The 23,793-nt window shown below is 40.1% G+C and overlaps 3 protein-coding genes across 3 annotated transcripts in view; 2 read left to right on the top strand and 1 right to left on the bottom strand.

The window, feature by feature from the left end:
• SSBP1 (single stranded DNA binding protein 1) overlaps positions 1–23,793 on the top strand; it is a 69,355-nt gene that overhangs the window by 38,458 nt on the left and 7,104 nt on the right. The gene's annotated exons all lie outside the window — the stretch shown is intronic.
• Positions 2,247–3,279, top strand: LOC137228735 (taste receptor type 2 member 5-like). The gene is given in 1 exon segment (XM_067745607.1): positions 2,247–3,279. A coding segment is annotated over 1 exon segment (948 nt). The 5' UTR covers positions 2,247–2,331.
• PRSS37 (serine protease 37) overlaps positions 12,403–23,793 on the bottom strand; it is a 30,141-nt gene continuing 18,750 nt past the window's right edge. Inside the window, exons 2-6 of the mRNA XM_067747228.1 lie at positions 18,632–18,746; positions 16,592–16,733; positions 15,035–15,288; positions 14,282–14,418; positions 12,403–13,700 (exon numbers count right to left, since the gene is read on the bottom strand). Coding sequence (XP_067603329.1) covers positions 13,560–13,700; positions 14,282–14,418; positions 15,035–15,288; positions 16,592–16,733; positions 18,632–18,665 — 708 coding nt within the window. The 5' untranslated portion in view covers positions 18,666–18,746 and the 3' untranslated portion in view covers positions 12,403–13,559. The remainder of the gene's footprint in view (positions 13,701–14,281; positions 14,419–15,034; positions 15,289–16,591; positions 16,734–18,631; positions 18,747–23,793) is intronic.

Raw genomic sequence — 23,793 nt, forward strand, 5'->3', positions numbered from 1 at the left:
CCTGATGAGATGAAGTAGAAAATAGGTATAATTTTGAAATAATGTGTGTTAAGAAAAAGATGAACCTGTGCGTTAATTGCTAGATATTTTTTAGACAAACATTATTCTTATTAGAATTAACTAATTATCTCAGTTCTCTACGTGGTTTAGCCTTTCTTAACACCACTTGTAAAGCAGCCTGTCAAGAAACCATCTTTATATTTCTAGTGATTTTTTTTTCTTTGCGCCAAGACCAGGCTTTCTGGATACACGTCAGTTGGCTGCCATGCTTTGCATGAAGTTCCACTGCCCGGGACCTCAAGTGCGGCAGGGTGGGAGAGAAGGGCAGTTTTGTTTGCCATCCAAAAGTCACCGTAGAAGCCTTGCTCTTGGAGAGGTTCATGCCTCATCCAAGTTTTCTGGCCAGTGGCAGTTATGGCTTTCCCCTCTGCCTCTCCACAGCTGCAGGCAGAGTTCTCAGGCTCCAGGCCCTCAGCTGGGTGGGGTGGTGCACACTGTGTGCACCCTGGAAGCAGGGCCTGCTCCCTGCTGTGTTCCTGTGCCTCCTCCACTGCCTGGCACATGATAAGCGCTCTGTACATCTTACCTAATGAATAGAAATCCGGTCCCACAAGCTATTATATTACTAGTAGAACAGCTGAGGCCCAGAGAGGGTGCTGGCTTGATTGCAGCTTCATAGAGTGCCCAAGGCAGCGCGGGCACCTGGCACAGAACCTTTTTACTACACCCGTGCTGCCTTCCTAAGAAGCCTGGCCTTTCTCCTTCTTTCCAATCTAATTCCACTTTCTTCTCATTTCCTCATAGTTATTTCTAGCCTGTTTTGAACACTGTACTGGTTTTCTGTTTTTTGTGAAGACAAATTTAGCAGCTTAAAACAACATCTATTTATTATGTCACAGTTTCTGTGGATCAAGACTCCTGGCACAGCCTAAGTGGGTCCTCTGTGCAGCGTCTCACAGGCTGCAGTTAAGATGTTGGCTGGGCTGTGTTCCTTCTGGGGCTGTGTTCCTTCTGGAGCTGTGTTCTTTCTGGAGCTTGCCAAGCTTACTGGTTGTTGGCAGGATTCAGTTCTTTGCATTTGTAGGACGAAGTCCTGTTTTCTTGCTGGCTGTCAGGTGGTGGGATTTGGGGGTGGGGTGGGGTCAATCTAAGCATCTAGAGGCTTCCCACAGTTTCTCACCATGTGACTCTCTCACAACATGGCAGCTGGATTTTTTAAAGCCAGCAGGAGGGCCCAGTTCCTCCTCCAAGACATTAGCTGATTAAATCAGGCCAACATGGGATAGTCTACTTTTTGATGAACTCAAACTTGACTGATTAGGGACCTTAATTACATCTGCAAAAGCCCTTCATCTTTGCCATGTAATATAACCTAATCACAGGAGTGACATCCCATGTTATTCACAGTCCCACCCCTGCTCAAGGATTATTCAGGGTAGGTACACCAAAGGGTGGGAACCTTGGGCGCCATCTTAGAATTCAGCCTCCCATAAACACATTTGCATTTGGCTGGTCCCAAGGAAGGTGGAATCTGAACAGTAAATGAAGCACTTTTCCTATATTTCTTGATTACTCTGCTAGTCTTTTTTCATTTCTTTGAGCTCATCTCCTTCCTCTAAGACCTTGATGTGACATATATGTTAAGTCAAGTGTGTGTGGATAATTGATCATAAAGGGCAGATGATCTCAAAGATCCTGATTAACAGTAATGGCTCCTTTACCTGACCTCCTATATTTTTTATTATTTGGCACTTAAAATATGTTTTGGTTCTCTGATTGTTTTCTTTCCCCAAACTTCCCCTACTTCTCTCTTTAATAATGAAATATATTTTTAATTTCTGACTTTATTTGGCTTTCACGCCTATATGTTCAAAGTTCTTTTTATGAAAATAAATTTTCCTTTTTGTAAGAATGAGCTCACATCTAGCACTGTATGGAACCTAAGACTGTTTTGGTCTTTCTTATTGAGACATCTTATTATATTATGTGTTGGTATCTAGATGTTAGCCCATGACCCTTGAGAAGGAGAGTTGATGTTTCTGATATGTTTCAAATCTCTAGTCTCAGGGTTTGTTCAGGGTTCATTCATGTGGATGCAAATATAGAGGGGTTTATAACTTCTAAACTCTCTGTTCCTGGTCACAGCTGTTCAGTCTGTGCTTGAGGACAGGTTACAGAAGGGTAAGACCAAATCCAGATTTTGTGATATGAAAATTTACTGTGAGTGTTGTATCCTCTTCAGGGAGTCTGCAGTTTAGCCAGGAGCCGTACGCATTCATCGACACTGAAGCAGAGCACCTCCTGAGACGGCAGTGAGAGACTTGCCCAGCCATGCTGACTGCTGTCCTAGGACTGTTAATGCTGGTAGCAGTGGCTGAATTTCTCATTGGCCTGGTTGGAAATGGAGTCCTCGTGGCCTGGAGTTTTGGAGAATGGCTCAGAAAATTCAAGGGGTCCTCATATAACCTCATTGTCCTGGGCCTGGCTGTCTGTTGATTTCTTCTGCAGTGGTTGATTATGGTGGACTTAAGTCTGTTTCCACTTTTCCAGAGCAGCCATTGGCTTCGCTATCTCAATGTCTTCTGGGTCTTAGTAAGCCAGACCAGCCTGTGGTTTGCCACTTTTCTCAGTGTCTTCTACTGCAGGAAGATCATGACCTTTGAACACCCTGTCTACTTGTGGCTGAAGCAGAGGGCCTGTTGTCTGAGTCACTGGTGCCTTCTGGTGTACTTCATGATCAGTTTGTTACTTATAGTTCAGGGTAGCTTAGAGTTCTCCAATCTTTCCCAAGGAAACAGCAGCATTTTATACCCCCCTTCAAACTGGCACTGTGTGTATATATTATGGCTCAATACAGGAAGTATAATGCCCTTCATGGTGTTGCTTATTTCCTCTGGGATGCAGATTGTCTCTTTGTGTAGACACCGCAGGAAGATGAATGTCCATACAGTCGGCAGGAGAGATGCTCAGGCCAAGGCTCACATCACTGTCCTGAAGTCCTTGGGCTGTTTCCTTATACTTTACATAGTTTACATCCTGGCCAGCCCCTTCTCCATCACCTCCAGGCCTTTTCCTGCTGATCTTACCGCTCTCTTCATCTCTGAGACACTCATGGCTGCCTACGCTTCTCTTCATTCTGTCATATTGATCATGGGGAATCCCAGGATGAAGCAGACTTGTCAGAGAATCCTGTGGAAGACAGTGTACACTTGGAGAGAAAGGAGTGGTAAGGAGACTGTTTTGAGACACTTTTTTGATAGCTCTCCAAAAGGGGGCTGACTTTTACATATTTAAAATTTTTCCTTCTTTTTAAAAAAATTTTTTTATTTTATATTAGAGTATAGTTGATTAACAATGTTGTGTTAGTTTCAGGTGTACAGCAGAGTGATTCAGTTATACATAGACATGTATCTTTTTCAAATTCTTTTCCCATTTAGATTATCACAGAGTATTGAGCAGAGTTCCCTGTACTGTACAGTAGGTCCTTATTGGTTATCTATTTTAAATACAGCAGTGTGTACATATCAATCCCAAACTCCCAATCTGTCCCTCCCCCACCCCCAGTAACCGTAAGTTTGTTCTCTATGTCTGTGAGTCTGTTTCTGTTTCATAAATAAGTTTGTTTGTATCATTTTTTCTTTTAGATTCCACATATAAGCGGTATCATATGATATTTGTCTTTCTCTGTCTGACTTATTTCACTTAGTATGATACTCTCCAGGTCCATCCATGTTGCTGCTAATGGTATTATTTCATTCTTTTTTTAAAAAAAATTTTTATTGGAGTATAGTTGATTTACAATGTTATGCTAGTTTCAGGTGTACAGCAAAGTGAATCAGTTATAGATATACATATATCCACTCATTTAGGTTCTTTTCCCATGTAGGGTATTACAGAGTATTGGGTAGATTTCTCTGTGCTATACAGTAGGTTCTTACTAGTTATCTATTTTATATATAGTAGTGTGTGTATTTCATTCTTTTTAATGGCTCAGTAAAAGTTTTCCTTCTTTAACGCTCTATCAATAAATGGGCAATAGAAAATGCAGAATAAAAATCAATACTGTTTCTCTTTTCACAATGCAAAGTACATTATTTTAATGTATGATAGAAATCAAGGCTAGGGCCTTATGTTTGGTAAATGAAGTGTTATGTTCTGTTTATATATAGAAAATAATTCATTTCTTTTAAAATTACATACATAAGTTGTGTTTTTCCTATTATATTAAATAGAGATTAGGAACAATTAATATAGTGATCCTTAATTTTTGTGAAATTTCATCTATCTGTTAATGTTAGTCATTTTAGATAAGCTTAAAAAAAAGTACCAAATAAGTTTCCCATTTCTCTACTGTAGTTGGTCTCGCTATCTAACTGAAAAACAAAACAAAATATATTTCTATTTCTGGGAGTTTCTTTGAGCCCTAGACTTGCCTTTCAGGATAAAAGTCAGTTGGCTGCCACAATTGGTATTAAGTTCTGAGCCCAGGATCTAGGGTGGGGCAAGATGGGAGTGAGGGGCACTTGCTTCTGCTCCCCGAAAGAACATTGCTCCCTGGAGAGGTCAAGCCTTATTTTCTTTGGTCATTTGACCATCCTGACTGTCCACTCTGGCCTCTCCACAGCCTAAAGTCAGAGTTTTAGCATGTTGGGTCTTTGAGTTGGATGGAGATCATCTAGAACATCAAATCCATGGAACTGTGTCTGTTTTTGTTTCTTCCTAAGTTCTTGGTGCCTAGAATATTACCTGACCCATAATAAACAATAAATGTTTTGTAAATGATTGATTAGCTGTGTTAACTAGTCTTTTAACTCCTTTTATATATTATAGAGAAATTGAGGCCCAGAGAGGGCAATGGCCTGCCCAGAGTTTCGTAGAGAACCAGAACTAAGTTTTCTGACTCCTGGTCCAAGGCTCTTTCCTTTATATCACACTACTTTGCTAAAGAGTTAGCTTTGCCTTTCCCTCCTTTGAATCTTGTCCGTTTTTGTATATACTTTCTCAGCCTTCTTTTTAGGCTTATTTGAACACATTTCCTTTGGTTCAGTTCTAAAGGATCTGTAATCCAAAGGACAATACTTGATATACTTAAAATTTTTTTTCATTTCTACTTTCATTAACATGTTCTAACACATGTCTTTTCCTTATCCAAAGCTGTGAACTGAGGTATGTGCTAGCCATATGTGGATGTTAGTCATAGTTCAAGGGAGGGATAGCTCCACTGATGTCACTGTGAGCTGTGTGAGGTCAAGCACCATCTTTGTCTTCTGGAAATGATAATATTCATCCTTTGCAAGGATGGAGATGCTTCTCTAGGGTTATATTTTTAGTAGTAGAATGAATTTTCCACTATGCCATGCCTATTTTTCTACAGCTGTCTGTTGTGACCAGCTGTCATAATGATAATAACCTAACATTTGTATTGGGCTTTACACTTTATCAGGTATTCTTATATGTAGTCTATTATCTCATTTGATTTTAATAGCAACTGTATGCAGGTAGTAATTCTATCCCCATTCTATAGATGACAAAACTCAGGCTGGAGTGATGATTTGCTTAACATCATCAGCTAGTAAACAGTCAGATAAAACAGTCCCAAATGTTTGGACTCCAAGTCTTGTGCTTTTACCAGTAACCCTTAAGTTCCTCTTGTTCATACTTGTAAGACTTCATGCCGGGCTTAGCCTGTGGAATGCTCAAGTTTGAGAGTATTTTTAAACAGGTGAAATAAGCAACTAATCTTTCATGTTTGGTGTTGGTGGGATGCCTGGGAGTCAAGATCCAAAATCATGACAGACTGAAGTATCTATGACTTGCTTTTCTTAGGGACAAAACACTTGCGTTTTCCCAGTCATCTTTTGGGGTTGGATTTCCTTCCTTTTCCGTGCGTGATTTAGCCCATGATGGATGTGAGGCTACTTTGTGTTTTATCCAAGAAAACAAATCTGGAGGCAAATCTGTGCTCTTGAATTGAATCTTCTATAATTAAATCTTTTATAGTTTGCATTCTCCGAGCTGCAGCTGGATCCATGTTCATGTGCATAAGTGTGTATGTATGTGTGTAGGTCTTACTACTTCCCTTTCTGTTATGTGGTATCATCTCTGATGGTGCAGCCTAGAGGGGGACTAGAAAAAGATGTAAACAATACAGAAAGGTAGAAAATGTGCAGCAGCATTTCCCATTCCACTCCCTGTTATTAGTCCCACTGCCCAGATGTGGTCACATTTTACCATTTGTCTTAGTTCTTCTGGTGATTATTGTCACATCTCTAAATAATATTTCACCTTTCTTACTTGGTTTATCAACTGTGAAACTGTAACTTTTGAATCCCATTCATCAAAGTTTGGGAATCATCTCACTTAACCCCAGATTTATTCCCCTCTTCTATATTTGATTAGTTTTATTTACTTGTCATTCTTCTGGTTACTAATTTTGTAACTTCAAGTAATATGTTTTTCACTTTACTTTTTGAACCATAACTTATGACAGTGTCTACAGAATCTGACTATGTAGAAGGAAGAAATTAGTGCTTTAACTCTCATGTACTTTTCCCACATCCCAACTCATGTGTCCAACTTGAAATGACTTAAGGAGGAAATTAATTTATTGGAAGGAAATTGGCTATCTCTTAGAATCAATGGGAAGTCTGGAGAGTCAACATCAGAATGGGAACCAAGAGGGTTTAAACAACTGAGAACACAACCAAGTCCCTCTAGAGAGACTGATGCTGGCAGCAACACTCACATTTCAACTGTCAGCATTATGTCCTAGACAGTGCCACTGCCTCTGTGAATGTGTCCCTTTGCGTCATAGTACATAAGCCCTGGCTAAGAGCTTCTGGTTGGCTGATTCTAGGTCACACACCTGCCCTAGATGATAGGTCCTGTGGTGAAAAAAAGTCTGATTTCCCTTTGGCTTCTAAAATATGTATTTTTAAATTAGATGAAATAATGTACTCAACAATGAGGTTAAGTAGCAGAATCGATACAGCAGACGGTCGATTAATGAACTGGAAGGTTAGCTCAAATAACTCTCTCAGAAGGTTATCAGGAAGCAATAAAAGGATGGAAATAGGAGAAACAGGCAAAAAATTAAGCATATAGATTGAAGACAAAAGAAACTACTGTGAACACTTTTCTCTCAATTAAAGAGAAAACGTTAGCAGTATATAAGCATTTTAAGAGCAAAGCTGAAAACTTTGCTGAGGGGCTTTCCTTTAGTGGGAGCTAGTGGAGTGACTTCAAGAACTTCTACATTTTATGTTAAATACAGTTATCATAGGAGCCAGCAATTCCTCTCATAGGTATATAGCCAAGAGAAATGAAAATATATGTCCACACAAAAATTTACCAATGACTCTTCATGGCAACACTGTTCATAATAGTCAAGAAGTGGAAACAACCCAAATGTCCATCATCCGATGAATGGATAAACAAAATGTGGTGTGTGTGTGTGTACATGCACACACATATTATGATGGAATATTATTCAGCCATAAGAAGGAAAGAGGTACTGATACATGCTATAACACAGATAGACCTTGAAGCATTATGCTAACTGAAGGAGCCTGTCACAAAGACTGCATATTATATGATTCCCTTTCTATGAAAGGTCCAGAATAGGCAAATCTATAGAACCAGAAAGTTGATTAGTGGTTTCCAGGTGCTGGGGAATAGAGGTATTGGGTAGTGACTACTTATGGGTATAGGTTTCTATCAGGGTCATGAAAATGTTCTAAAATTAGATGGTGGTAATAATTGCTTAAGTCTGTGACTATATGAAAAACCACTGAATTATACATTTAAAGACACATTGAAGAAATTAAAGATGTAAGTATTGGAAAAGAAGAAATAAAACTCATTATTTTAACATATGATTGTCTACATAGAAAATCCCAATAATCTAAACAATTTTAGGAAATAAGTTAATTTAGAAATGTAGCTATATATAAGGTCAATACCCAAACGTTAGTGTGTTTCTATATAGCAGTATGAAACCAGTAAACCTGGGTTTTCAGAAAACCATTTTTCGCAGCCTCTAGTGTGCTGTAAAATTCTGGGAAAGCTTTAGTTAGTACAAGCTTCATGGTGAAAGTCAGTTTCAGGTTCTCAATCTTGGCTGCATATGAGAATCACTTTGGCAGATTAAAAAGTATCCCAAGTGCCCAGGTCTTGCCCAAGAGCAATTACATCAGAATCTCTGAGATAGGACCCAGGCATTATGTCTTTTAAAGTTCCTCATGTGATTCAGATGTGCAAAAAAGGTTAAGAAAAATAGAGTATTAATCTCATTGAAGTTTTCTTAGCATAGTATCACTGAGATGAACTTACCTTGAAAATAAGGTAAAAGATAACTTTAAAAAACAGGTATCAACAGTTCAGGCTTTTTTTCTTTTAATAAGGTTTTATAATTCAGCACTGGATAATTCTGAGGAACTAGTAGAAGAGTTGGAGGAACATCTGATGACAGCGGCCTTCACTTCAAGGCCCCTAGCTTTGCAAACTGGCTTTAGGTTTTCCCAGTATCCCCACAGGAGCAGTAGCCAATCCACATCCTTACCCCTAGATCCATGTCCTGGATGTTCCCTGGATGGATCCCTTACCCTCTTCCCTTCTTTTGTCCATTCATCGTCATCGCCTTCTGGGTACATTCAGGCTCAGGAGCCACATTTTGTCACACTTTATTATTACAACTTGTCATAAACACATTCCTCATCCTCACTTTCTCACCCCTGATCGTGGCATTTTCACTGTTCTCTGTTTATCATGATATCTCTAGGAGAGCAGACACCACCTTTCCCAAACACCTTTCAACTCTATTTTCTGCATTCCCAAGGAGAATTCTTAGAACCTGCTCAAGTTTTGGGGATCCTTGTCAAATGAATCTCAATATGTACTCTCTTTGAAATGTTACCCCAGTGCTCCCAATTCCACTTCAGTTTTCTTTCACAGTACTTATCTGACATACATTTTAAAATTTAACTACCTGTACCTTTAAACTAGAATGTATACTCCTTGAGGACAAGAATCTTTTTCTTTGGTTTTCTTTGTGTCTTCAGTGTTTAGAATAGTAGATATTGTTGAACGAATAGCTATGGGCACAAAAATGGAGCCATAACATATATACTATTTCATAACCTGAGTCTTATGCTTATAATTTTTATGACAATACATATTCTTTTACAACACCATTTTAAATGATCACACATATTATTGTATATGGTTGTACTGCCTTTTTAGAAATAAGCGATACTCTGTGGCCCCCACCCCACCAGTTTTTGCTCTCTACAGTGCTGCAGCAAACATCCTTGTAAAACTCTAAAGGTAGAAGGCGGAATATGCATAATTCGAAGGTTTATCATATGCATTGCCAAATTTTTGTAGAAAATGAATATGTACTTCCACCAGAAGTGGGATCCTAATTTTAAATAGGGTAGTCAGACAAGACTTCACTAAGAAAATATTTAAACAAAGATTTTAGGAAGTGAGGCAGGTAGCCATGCAGGAACCTGGGGAAAGTGTAAAAGTTTGAGGTAAGAAAGTGTCTAATGTGTTCAAGGAGGAGCGAGGAGTCCACTGTGGCTGGAGTAGAGGGTGTAGTGGGCACTGAGGTCAAAGGGGCCATGGAGCCCATGATTTTAGGGACTTCATAGACCATTGTTCGAATTTTATCTTCTATTCTGAGTGAGATGGGGAACGATTGGAGGGTTTTTAGCAGAGGCAAGTGACAAAACTTGACTTAGGTTTTAAAAGACCACTTTGGTAGTTGTACTGAGAATAGGTTAAATTTAGTAAGGCAAAAGTAGAAGAATAAAATGGGTTGGGGGATACTGCGCTGCTCCAGGTTTACCAGGGTGGTTGCAGTGGAGACAGGGAGATGTGGTAAGATTGTCGAAATGTTTTGAAGATAGACCTGGCAGGATTTACCTATAGATTAGATATAAGATATGAGAGACGGGAGGAATCAAAAGTGACTCCAAAATTTTTGGCCTGAGTAAATTGCAGGGTCATCAGCTTGTCATCAGTTCATATGGGGAAGATCGTGGGTGAGGCTGGTTGACTTGTGGGTAAGGCTTGGAGTTCAGTTCTGAACATGTTAAGTTTGAGATATATATTAGATATCAAAGTAGACTATATGAGTAAAATACATGAGACTGGACATCAAGGGAAAAGTCCAAACTGGAGATATATATTTGGGAGCTGTTAGATTATATATCATATTTAAAATCTTAAGACTAGCATAGATCAGTAAGGAAGTGGATGATATGGATAAGAGAAGAGGGCCAAGACTAAAACTTGGGGAACTCTGATGTTAAGAGGTTGGAGAAATGTGGTGGAATCAATAGAGGAGACTGAAAAGAAGTAGCCAGTGAGATAGACGGAAAAAAGATGACATCCTGGAGGCCAAGTAAAGAAAATGTTTCCAGGAAGAGGGAATGACTAACATTTTCAATTGATGCTGATAATGTCAAGTAAAATGAGAGCTGAGAATTGACCTGTGGATTTAGAAATATACAAGTCATTGGTGACTTTAGAAAGAGTAGTTTTAGAGGGAGTGCTGTGCAAAAGCCAGACTTGAGTTGGATCAAGAGACTGGGATGGAGAGGAATTGGTGAAAATAGACAACCTTTTCAAGAAGTTTTGCTATAAATTGTAGGAGAGAATAGCAGCCGTGGCAGGGGACATGAGATCTAAATACAATTTTTTAATGAGAGATATAACAACATAGTTCTGTGTTGATGGGACTGATGGGAGGGGGGAGAGAGAGAGAGAGAGAGAAAGAGACAGAGATAGAGACAGAGAGACTGAGAGACCAAGAGACCAAAAGAGAAATAGTACCAGAGTGATTTTCTTGACTGGAAGAGAGGGGACGGGATCTAGTGAATAAGTGGGGCCTTCGCTTTAGATACAAGCTGTTAAAATTTGCACAAAATCATCAGGAAAGCCTATGTCAAGAGCAGAGTCATTTATTAATAATCGTTCCAGCTAGGGAAAACTTTATTAAGAACAGAACATCAGTGATGTCCACAGAAGGGGAGTTACAGAAGGTTTTTTAAGGGCTAGCTCTTATGATTATAAATTGGGTGATCTTTACTGGGTGAGCTTTTGGAAATGGGCAATGAATAGGGATTGGTCACTTTTAATTGGCTTTGGAGCACAGAGTGCATTCAGTGTTTCTTTTTCCATCTGGATTCTGAAACTTTTGTGGTCCTTTCTTTCCAGATAGGTTGTGGTTTGTTCTTGCTTGTTTTGCAGAATTGATAATTTTCTGACAGGTGGGACTATGGATTTCATTTTCATTTCTCAGACTTCCTTTTGGTCATCCTCTGGCTGAGGCTATAGGACAGATGATTTTGAATGGTGATCCAGATCTACACTGCTGTTTGAGTTATCTTTTGTCATATTGGCAGTAATTGTGATTTAAACAAGTCCTAATCTTTCTTGTTGCTTCTATTGCATAATTGTTCTTTGCATCATTTGAGGAGACAGCAGCCGCATGGCAGCATTTAAGGGAGTTTTCACACATTTGAACATAGCACAGTTTGCAGTCTACTTCTAAGAGTGATTGATATGATTTGTTTATGCCTAAGTCATAGGCAATGGGAGTAGAGGAAATACTTTGCCTGGAATATTGTTGCCTTTGTATTCAACACTTGAAGGCTTGACTTCAACTCAAGGAATTTTTTTTTAAATGGATCTAAGTTTGTTAAGCTTATGCCTTGACCAGGTTGCTACCTTAAAAGGAAAGAGGGCATCGGGCTTTTTTTAAAATGTTTTCCTCTGACATTCTTTTTAACCTGATCTACACTTCACAGGGTCAGGAAGCAATGCCAAGTGGCAAGACAGTATTAGAAATTCTATTTTGGGAGTGCGATGAGGTTGGTGGGAAGTATCAAGGAGGCTTGGATGCCATTCTAATAAGTTTAGATATTCTCAGGGCAATCAGGAACCATTGAAGGTTTTTAAATCCCATTATAAAAAGCAGTTCTTTTAGGGGCTGTGGATTTAAAAGTTGTATTCGTTTTCTATGGCTGCTGTAACAAATTACCATGAACACCTTAAATCAATAAAATATATTACCTTAAATCAATACAAATTTATTATCTTACAGTACTAGTAGTAGGTCAGAAATTTGACAGATTTCACTGGGTTAAAATCAAGTTGTCAAGGAGTGTAGGACTAAGGTCCCCATTTCTTTGCTACTTGGTGGCTGAGGGTCATTTCCAGTTTCTAGAGACCGCTCATGTTCCTTGCCTTGTAGCTCCCTTTTTCCATCTTCAAAGCCTGCAGTGGGGGGTAGGTCCGTCTCATGCTTTGAATCTCTTCTGTTGTCACGTCTCTCTGGCCAAATCTTCTGCCTTCCTCTTCCACTTTTAAGGGCCCATGTGATTACATTGGTCCCACCCAGATAATCCAGGATAATCTCAACGTCCATAAGCATAATCACATCTGCAAAGCTGCATTTTCCATGTAAAGTAACATATTCATGGGTTCTGAAGATTAGGGTGTGGACATTTTTGGGGGGCATTATTCTGCCTGACACAGACGTCATTAAAGTATAGATTGTATTTTAAACCTTGGGAATAGAAAGTATTACTCAAGGATAGTGTGGGGTTGTTTCCTGAATCTTCATCTGCTGGGACATTACTTTAACCTTCCTTGTCCTATATGACCAAATCTCTTGGGTATCCTGAATTCCTCTATCACTTCCAGATCTGGGATACCTGGAGAGATGTTTTACCAAGTTCTCAACCAGAGGACTGGTACCTGCTTTCTTGACCTTGTTAATCCCATGGTCTGAGGCCAAACCCAATTTCTGCCCTTCTTTCACCTCCTCTCAGCTACCTCTACCTCTTAAGCTCTGTTGCTGCCCTGATACTGTGTTCTCCTTGGATCTAAATGACTTCTTCATCTTGCTCTGGAGCTGCCAGGCCTCACTTTGGACTTGACTTGTGATTGTTGTCACTGTCCTGACATTTCTTTTCAACCTCCTACCCATCCACTAGCTCTCTCCCTTCAGCCTGCTGCATTTTTGGGAGAGTTTATTTCAGTACCCAAGATCTGAGACACAATTGAGAGCTTCAAGCCCTTTGAATGTTAAGAGAGGTAGCAGGAAAACAGAAGCCAGCGTCTGTTGTGATGCTATGGACTTGCCTATAATTTCGAGGCTAAGAGCACAGGGCTGAAAATCTGACATTTTGGGGTTCCATTTCAGGTTCTGATATTTACCAGCTATAATAATGTTAAGTAATCTATATTAGTCTCAATTTTCTTATTTGTAAAGTAGGAATAAATGATAACCTCAAAGGCTTGTTATAAGCATTAAATGAGATAATGGATATAACCCAGTACAGTGTAGAAAGTGCTTATTTCATGTTTTGTTCTTGGTTCTTCAGATCATTATGGGATGTGGACAGAGACACAAATAAGAAAACATAGGATACTGGTGTGATACATCCAAATATTTCTATTTGGATGTTTTATTTTGAATTTGGGGAAAGTTGCGGTTAGTATTGTCAATGGCAGAGCCACTGGGATGCAGAGGGAGTAGTATGGTCTTATTTGTCTTTAGTGACGTTCTCAATCCAGGTGATATATTTCTGAACATTGGTGTAGATGCCCACATCCCCTTCCCTGAAGTGTCCGACCTCGATCCCCTGTAGCTTGCCTTTGCAGATGACAGTAGCAACGGCCACCTCCTACAAGGGATCATGCAGAGAGAGGGAGAGAGACAGACATGGTCAGATCTTCTCCCTATAGGAGCCCTCTCATCCGCAATGTGGATGCGCCCTGTCTAGAGGTAGCATGCTGCATCAGGAAGAGAGCAATGAGTTGGGAGACTGGAAGCTTGAGTCATTTATCTAGCTTTGTCGTAACTAATCTTGTGTGACATTGAGAAAGTCAGAGAAAAACCTTGCTAGAACTCACATGTAAAATGAGTCAAACTCCATTTGTTTGAACTGGTGAAGCCAGTTTCAATTTGTGAAAAGTTTCAGTTAATTTTTTAAAAGCAATGCCCGTTTCATAGTTGCATCTATGAGAATAAAAACCTAGCAAAGTGTTATTAACTCTAGATACTGCGTGATGCCCCTTTAATGAATACAGACATCTCTAAGGAGGGCCCTTTACTGAAGGTAATGGGGGGCTTTGCTGCAGCCTTATCAAATTTTCAAAAAATTATGAAGCTGTGGGCTTTCAATTTTTTAAATATCACGATTAAATAGTTAACTGGACATATATAATACAAGTAAGTGAAAGTTGAATAGAGAGAAAAGATTACCCCAAAAATTCGACTGAGCACTTTCACAAATTTAACGCATATGGAGTTTCTGTGGCTTTTTCCTTGTTCGGTTTTCTGGCAGTCTGCATCAGACATCATGGGGGCCTCCAGGTTCTGCCTTAAATCAGGGTGTCTGCCTGAGGGAAGACAGGAATAAAAGAAACCTTCCTGTTCACAATTTTTTTTTTCACAATTGTTATTTAGTGCTCCAATTACCACCTTCTATTTCAACTGGTGTTTTGTGTGTGTCTGAAGAAAATAATGAGACAAAGGGAAGACATGATTTTGTGCATGGTTAGGAGAGTTAAACTTGAGGATTTTGCAATAGCCTTTATGTCCCTTTAAAAAGCAGAGTTTTCTTTCTTCTCTGTGTCTGTTCTTGGAGGCATAAGAGGTGACCTGACTCAAGTTCTCAGGTGTCCTCCACATGTTAAGTGAGCCAGTATGGGAGAGGGGAGCACAGACTCTTTAACGTGAATTGTACCTCTGACAATCAGGAATGGCGTGGCCTTTGTGCAGAGTCAGGTGGCCTGGTGGCCCCCTCTGCCAAAGCTCTGAAGAAGCAGTGGAGCATTAGTTACCCTGGGAAGGGAGGAGCTTTGGACTTCTGGGAGGGTCTCTTTTTGTCAGACCACTCATGTAGTATCTCCCTTTGGTCTCCATCCATTCTACTCCCTTCTCAGCTATACAGACATGGGTGCTCCTCTTCAGGGATAACTGATGACCCTGGTTTTCTGTGGGAGGTGCACTCACCGCTGTTGTCTTGGCTCCAGTCCAAGCCTGAAAGCATACAGATGGTGCCTGGCTTGACGGTGCTGGTGGCGAGGGGAATGGGCTGGACTTTATGGTTGAGGATGGCGGGCTTAGCCAGCCTAATGAGCATGAGGTCATCCTGGGGGGAACTATGACTGTAGTTCCAGTAGCGGACAATCTGGATAGGGTCAATTATCTGCTCTGTCCCATCTCTGATTCTGATCCTGAGATTTCCCAGCATCACTTTCAGGTTTCTGGAGGGATAAATGGTTGGAAGTAATCATCATCATCATCGTCATCATCATCTAAGCTGACGTTGAATGTTATAGTGTGCCAGATACTTTGCCAAGGGCTGTATCTGGATTCTGGATTATGTCATTTACCACTCACAACAAATCTGTGAGGTGGATTCTATTTTGAATCCCCATTTTACAGATGAAGTAACGAACGGAGGCACCTAAGAGTATTCACCCATGTCACACAGTTGAGTGGTGGAGCCTTTAACCACTATGTTTTTTTATGTAGTGTCCTTAATGTAGTGGAGAAGAAAAGGATGCATGGCATAGAAATACTATTTTCCCTCCTTTCCAGCTCCAGCCTATCAGATTGGGTTATTTCCATTCTGGTGGAGGTAAGAGAATGAGGTGACTTGAGTGTTGGGTATCTCCTGTTTGCTTCATCAGATCTACTCACAACTCTTTCATCCTGCTCTGTACTTTGGAAGGTGATATATGTGGATTAAGTCAGTGGGCTTTCTGGTCCTCTAGCGTTTGATTGGTATTTGGCCAATAAGAAGCACCAGAAAGTAAGGGGAGGGAGAAGGGAGAGGTTGGAGTATTTATCCTCCCATCTTTCTTCCTGTAAGGTTGCCACAGGGCGTGGCTGTTGGCTGTCTCTTGACCAATGGTTACAGCCCCTATCAGGCAGTCCCTGTGCACAGCGCTCTCTCTCTCTGTCTCTCTCTGTCTCTCTCTCTCTTTCTTTCCCCCTCTCCCCTTGTAAACATTCTCTCCCCCGCTGCTTTAGGTCTAGGGGTAGTAACTGCACCTTTCTAATACTAAACGTGGGGGGACTGAACTATTCCCTGTGTTTTCCCTATAATGAGACCATATCTTTGTCATTAGTTCTTTTTATGAACTCTCCTCAACTTAATCAAATTTGAGTGTACCATCAGTTACCTGCTGGTCCCTTAACTGACAAAACACATTCCTATTGCCAGTAGAAAACTTTAAAAACCGAAGGGAGACTGGGGAGGCATAGTACGTAGAACGGGGCTCCTCAAGAGCAGCACTGCTGACGTCTGGGGCTGGGTACTGCTCTGCGGTGGGGCTGCTCTGTGCGCGGTAAGGTGTTTAGCCACATCCCTGCCCTGGCCTCTGTTTGCTGGGTAGGCGTCCTTAGCACAGCCTCCCCCGATCCCTCATCCCATTGTGACAGCCAGAGATGTCTGCCTTTGCCAAATGTAAATACCCTGGAGGGGAAGCTGCCTGTACTTGAGAACCACCGACGCAGAATGAGTAGTAGCTGTTGTAGTGGGTAAGGATGCCCAGCACTCACGGTAGGTAGCAGTGAGCAGGCGCCAGCACCCAGCTGCTTTTGATGAGGACACCCACACAGGGGTTGAAGTGAGACTTGAGGTATACCAAATAGGGGGCATGGTCTTCTTTCTGCACGGATGATTGAGCGGGGAAAATTGTCCCTGAGAAGCATATATAAGATGTTCTTAGAACGAATAAGACAATCAACAACTTCCTAGTTGAATAGAAATATGGATGATTTTAAAGAAGTAATCAGTTGGCCAGGAAATGTGAAAATGTTTGACATTTTTTTCGAATCAAAATGTAAATCAAAATGACATAGTGTTTCATCTAATATTTATACTAATCATTTTTGTTTAATATTGGTAATATTCAGTATAAGAAAGTACAATGAGAGAGACTCTCATTTAGTGCTTATAGGAATGGGAATTTATTCTATTTTCTTGAAAAGTGATTTAGAAATGGGCATCAAAAATTGTAAATGGTTCGTCACCTTTGACCTAATATTTCCAAAGCCAAGAATTCTTGATTCTAAAGAAATAATCAGATGTAGACAAAGATTATTAATAAATGTGCTCATTTTAACACTATTTATAGTAGCTAAATGGTTGAAATATGAGTGTCCAGTGCAGTAATGTTGGACATTGAAATACAAAAGTATATGAACAAATGGAACGTCATATATATTAAAATTGTATTTGTAAAGAATATTAAACAGCAAAGGAAATATTGATAACCTTTAAGTTAAAAAATAAAAATGTACATTAATCCAGTAATCTAATTGTCTAAAAACAAGTAAAGAAACAAAAATAAACCATTAAAAATAAATAAAGCCTGGGAGTAAATTCAGACAATGCATTAGCATGTGTTGACTGAGGTGGGATTATGAATGATGTTTATTTTTTCTGCTTTTTAATATTTCCAAATTTTCTAGTATGAACATGCAGTGCTTTTATAAATGAATTATGTTATTTAAAAAAAAACTAGAGGGCTTCCCTGGTGGCACAGTGGTTGAGAGTCCGCCTGCCGAAGCAGGGGACGCGGGTTCGTGCCCCGGTCCGGGAAGATCCCACATGCCACGGAGCGGCTGGGCCCCTGAGCCATGACCGCTGAGCCTGTGTGTCCGGAGCCTGTGCTCCACAACGGGAGAGGCCACAACAGTGAGAGGCCCGCGTACAGCAAAAAAACAAAACAAAACAAACAAACAAACAAAAACTAGAGAATAAAGAGGAGGAAGGCTGATTCTAGTATCAGAAATATTGTTCTTGTCTCAGCTGCCCTTGGTTCTTATGTTAATCCTCCCCAAGCCCAGTCTTGTACCTCACCACCCCCTTCTCTGTGTGGTCACACAGTTAGAAACCCCAAGGAAAAAAGGGTGGAGTATTATTAAGGACAAGAGACATTGACCTCTTGTTCTAAGTGCTTTACATGGATTTATTTAATCTTCACAATGACTCTATAGTGTAGGTAGTAATATCCCCATTTTGACTGTAGAAACTGAAGCACAGATAGATTAATTAACTTGTCCAAGCTCACACAGCTGATTTGTGATGCAACCTAGGCAAATCAGGGTGTGGTGGGAAAGGCCTCACCAGCAAATTCTGCCATCAGAAGAACTTCATGGTAGTCAGGAAGTGTAGGACATAGGGCCCTAGCATTTGATCTTTTGCTCCCATGTTCTCCATTCCCTGCATTCTGAGTCTCTAAGCTTTTGAAAAAGGGTGCATATCAGATGTCAAAATGAGTACTCTGTCCTTGTGACTACACTAGGCTTGCCCACTGTGTGATGAAGCCCACATTTTGGAATAACCAGGGTGGAACACTCACTGTTGAGAATTCTCTGAGGCAGGTGTACACCATAACCTACCCCATAGCTTAGCATTGGGGGCTCAGCCTGTCCCGAGAGCCTTTGGAGTCTGAGAGGGGAGACCCCTAATTATGCTTCTGACAGTTTTTCTTGACTCTTCTTTTGCACCTTCCACACATCCTGCCTCTGCCTCACTCCATCCTATATTAACCCGTGCCTTATAGGACAGAGTAGAAAGTCATGGATACATACCAGCAAGGACACTCAAACAGAAGATAAATTTCATAGCCGTCTAAATCTTTCCTTGTGAGGTGCGGTAGACCAGCAGAAAATGGAGTTCTCAGCTCAGTATTTTCCTCAGGAACACCTAGGAGAGTCAGTGGGTATGGTTAGGCATGGGGGCACGCAGTGGGATTGAAAAGCAGCTCTGGGCATAGACAGGAAGGAGGAAGAGGGCTCCAGATAGGCAGATGGAGGCCCTTCTGCTCCAGGGAAGGTGGGGGACTGTGCCTCTATTGGGGTCTCTTAGGGAAGGACAAGGAAGCCTAGTTCCTAGACTTCTGCATCCAGGTCCCTCTATTTGCTGTCCCTAAAAGCCCATCTGCCTAAAAGTAGTTAAACTGTCTGTGGGAAAGGGAGCTCCAGGCTTAGGACTTATCTCCCCATGGAGTTTTTCAGGCCAGGGCTGTGGGGGACAGGATTCTCCACCTTAGTTCATGAAGACAGTATGCTCAGGTTTGCTCTGAACTCCCTAACAGTTACTTATCCTTTCCTTCAGCCCCTCCCATCTTTATTACACTAACTTCATCTTTCCCAGTGGTCACTATTACATCACTCAGCCATCATCACCAGCTTGGTCTGGCTGTTGCGATCAGCACCTTTGAGCTATGGAAATGTGGAAATGGAAAGCATTCATTGAGTGGTTGTTTTGACAGTTGGAGAATGACTTACATTCTAGATTACATTAGATCTAGGATCTACTGAATGGCTGGTGACAATTCAGAAGGCAGTACCTCTACGTGTTTTTTACCTAATGAAAAGATTTCTCAGCCAATAACAGACTGCCACCGTCATCCCTGGCTAGTTGGGAACACAAAGAGCAGGGCTGCTAATAGTTAACATTCACTGAGCACTTACTGCATCCCAGGCACTGAGCTAAGTTCTTTACAGACATTGTTAGGGGTGATTTTATATCAGGTTAGTCTGAGATGTAAAATTAATTATGCTTTGTATCATTCTAGCCCCTGAAAGTTTCCTAAACTCATAATCTCATTTCAGTATCACAGCAACCCTGGAAAGATGAGACAGGGGTGGGGCTGGTATCATTTTTTCTTTTTTCCTGACCTGTAGGTGACAGACCCAAAACAGAGAATTTAAATGATTTTCTCAAATCACACATGGCTGGAAAGACTAGAAGTACAATCTACATCTTACTACTGGATACCCACCACTTTTCAACCACATCCTCCAGGCTTCAGCTCATTAACCAGCATTCATGGATCTGGGAAAGCTATACAGTCCCTCACACAAATTCCCTGAAGTGTGGAATGAGAAATTAACATGACACGTACTTTCTTGAACCTCACAATGAACACAGAGCTACATTGGGAGTAGGGCTGGTTTATGAAATATATTTGAGGTTCCTAGACAGGATGGAGTTATGGAAGGTTTTCTGTGGTGGGAGTGGGATTAGTTAAAACAGGTAAAAATTTGGGAAAGAGATATACTTTACTTTCAGGTTGTTTTCCTAGATCTTTTGGAAAGATTCTGGACCAGGAAGGGAGTTTGAGGCTTGTTCGAGGATGTGAGGACTAAGAACAGAAAAGCAGATTTTCTGGAGGCCTTGGCACTGGGGACGCTGCTACCTGTTGATGAGCTTCACATTGGTATCTCTAGCCCAGAGCTCTGGTCCCACATATACAACTGCCTCCTGGAAGCCATTGTTTGTGTCTCCTCTCAGCTCCTGAAATTGAGCATGTCAAAATTAAACTCCTTACTCCTCCAGCCTTTCAAATTCATTCTGCTACTTGTTTTCCTTATTTTAGAAGACAATTCTACCTTCCACTTTAAAAAATTTTTTCTGACCACTCAATCCCAAAGTCCATCCTACTTCCCGAAGTCTCTTAAAGCCATCCATATCTTTCCATTCTCACTGCTCTCACCCCAATCCAGGCCATAATCTTGTCTCACTTGAACTAATGCATGTGCTTCTCTACTGTTGCTCAACTTGCCATTCTTTTACTCAGATTTTGTTTCTAAGGATTTTGTTTACACCAAGGATCAATACTGGAAGGAGAAGCCTCTAAATGACAGACTTGTAGAATCTTCATCCCCAGTTCTCTCACCTGCACTTTCTCCTGCTGTTCAGAATCCCCAAGCAGGATATACCTTCTATCCCTGCTTTGTGCCTGTTAGTTTCCACTACGACCTTATCCTCAGGACAAGATTCAGGCATCAACATGAAGTGTATCCTATTAACCTTGCTGATGATAACTGGTGAGTGACTGAAGGTATCTCATGCTTGATTGGGGCTGTACTAGGAGATGAGGCTGTGGAGCTTTGTTGGAGAGGGAGAGCTGATGGATTAGGAACAGGAAAGTTTGGGAAATAGGTAATATACTAGTCATTTTCTGTACAGGCTCAGTCATTTGTAGAACCTAACTAAAACTTTTTTTTTAATTTAATTTTTATTTTTGGCTGCATTGGGTCTTTGTTGCTGTGCGCGGGCTTTCTCTAGTGGTGAGTGGAGGCTACTCTTCGTTGTGGTGTGTGGGCTTCTCATTGCGGTGGCTTCTCTTGTTGGGGAGCACATGCTCTAGGCATGCGGGCTTCAGTAGTTGTGGCATGCGGGCTCAGTAGCTGTGGCTCGTGGGCTCTAGAGCTCAGGCTCAGTAATGTGGCACACGGGCTTAGTTGCTCCACTGCATGTGGGATCTTCCTGGACCAGGGCTCGAACCTGTGTCCCCTGCATTGGCAGGTGGATTCCTGCGCTGCTGCGCCACCAGGGAAGTCCTAAAACTTTTATTATGGGCTTAAAACCTCATCTGAATGTCTGATAAATTTTCAGTAAGCTTCTCTCCATAATTAATAGACCTTGCTGGAATTTTGATAGGAATTTCATTAAACCTATCGATCAGTCTGGGGACAATTGCTGCCTTTACTATGTTTAGTTTCCCAGTCCATGAACACAGCATGTTATTCGTTTTCTTTAGTTCTTTGATTTCTTTCTTCAACATTTAAAATTTTTCAGCATAAAGATTCTGTACATATTTTGTTAACTATATGCCTAATTATTTCATTTTCTTTGGAGTGATTGTAAATCATATTGCATTTTTAATTTTAGGTTTCATATGTTCATTGTTAGTATATAGAAGTGTGACTGATTTTTATGTGTTGATTTTGTATTCCCTGACCTTGCTGAACTCATGTATTCTAGGAGTTTTTTGTAGATTCCTTGGGATTTTCTATGTAGACAATCATGTCGCCTACAGGAAGGGACAATTATATTTCTTCCTTTGCAACTGGATTTAATTTTCTGATATTTGTTAAGGATTTTTGTATCTTCTTGATGACAGACATTCTAACAGGTGTGAGATGATATCTCATTGTGGTTTTGATTTGCATTTCCCAATGATTAGTGATGTTGAGTATCTTTTCATGTACCTGTTGGCCATTTAGATGTCTTCTTTGGGAAAAAAAGTCTATTTAATTCCTCTGCTCATTTTTAAATTGTTTTTGTTGTTGTTGTTTTTGAGTTGTATGAGTCCTTTATATGTTTTGAATATTAACCCTTTATCTCTTTATATAGTCTGCAAATATTTTCTCCCATTCTGTAGGTTACAATTTCATTTTGTTGATTGTTTCTTCTGCTGTACAGAAGCTTTTTAGTTTGATGTAGCCTCACTTGTTGATTTTTGCTTTTGTTGCTTGTGCTGTTAGTGTCATGTCAAAAAAGTCGTTGCCAAGACCCATGTCAAGGAGTTTCCTCTCTATGTTTCCTTCGAGGAGTTTTATGGTATCCCATTTACAATAGCATCAAAAACAATAAAATACTTAGGAATAAATTTAACCAAGGAAGTGAAAGATCTGTACAATGAAAACTATAAGACTTTGAAGAAAGAAATTAAAGGAGACATAAACAAATTGAGATATCCCATGTTCATGGGTTGGAACAATGAATATTGTTAAAATTTCCATACTACCCAAAACCATCTATAGATTTAATGCAATCCCTATCAAAATTCCAATGGCTTTTTTTTACAGAAATAGAAAAGAAATCGTAAAATTTGTATGGAATCACAAAAGACCTCAAATAGCTAAAGCAATCCTGAGAACAAAGCCAGAAGCATCACACTTCCTGATTTCAAACTATACTACAAAGCTATAGTAATTAAAACATTGTGGTATTGGTGTAAAAATATAAACATAGAACAATGAAACAGAATAGTGAGCCTGGAAATAATCCCCTGTATGTACAGTCAGTTGACACTTGACAAGAGAGCCAAGGACACTCAATGAAGAAAGGATAGTTTCTTCAACAAATGGTATTGGGAAAACTGGATAACCACATGCAAAAAAATGAAATGGGAACGCTATCTTACACCACTCACAAAAATTAACTCAGAATGAATTAAATACTTAAACCATGGGATTCCTAGAAGAAAACATAGGGAAGAAGCTCCTAATTGATTTTCAAATGTTGAACCAGTCTTGCATACCTAGCAGAAATCCCACTTGGTCGTAGTGTATGTATAATGTTTTTTATACATTGTTGGATTTGATTTGCTAATGTTTTGTTGAGGATTTTTGCATCTATGATCATGAGGGATTTTTTTGTAGTTTTCTTGTAATGACTTTGTTTTTGTTATTAGGATAATGCTGGCCTAATAGAATGATTTAGGAAATATTCCCTCTGCTTCTATCTTCTGAAAGAGGTTGCAGAGAATTGGTATAATTCCTTACTTAAATGTTTGGTAGAATTCATGACTGAGCTCATCTGGGCCCAGTGTTTTCTGTTTTGGAAGGTTATTGTTTAATCGATGTCTCTAATAGATATAAGTGTATTTTTGTCTATTTCTTCTTGTTTGAGTTTTGGCAGATTATGTTTTTCACAGAATTCATCTAGGTTTTCATGTTTGCAGGCATAGAGTTGTTTGTAGTATTCCTTTATGGTCCTTTTACTGTCCATGGGGTTGGTAGTGATATCTCCTCTTTCACTTCTAATATTAGTAATTTGTGTCCTCTCTCTTTTATTCTTGGTTATATTGGCTAAGGCTTATTGATTTTTCTGATCTTTTCAAAGAACCAGTTTTTGGTTTTGTTGATTTTCTCTATTTCTTATTTTCATTTTCTTTGATTTCTGCTCTAATTATTATAATATTGTAATATCTTTTCTTCTGCTTATTTTGGATTTA

The sequence above is a fragment of the Pseudorca crassidens genome, chromosome 8 (genome assembly GCF_039906515.1).
Source record: "Pseudorca crassidens isolate mPseCra1 chromosome 8, mPseCra1.hap1, whole genome shotgun sequence".
Classification (NCBI taxonomy): domain Eukaryota; kingdom Metazoa; phylum Chordata; class Mammalia; order Artiodactyla; family Delphinidae; genus Pseudorca; species Pseudorca crassidens.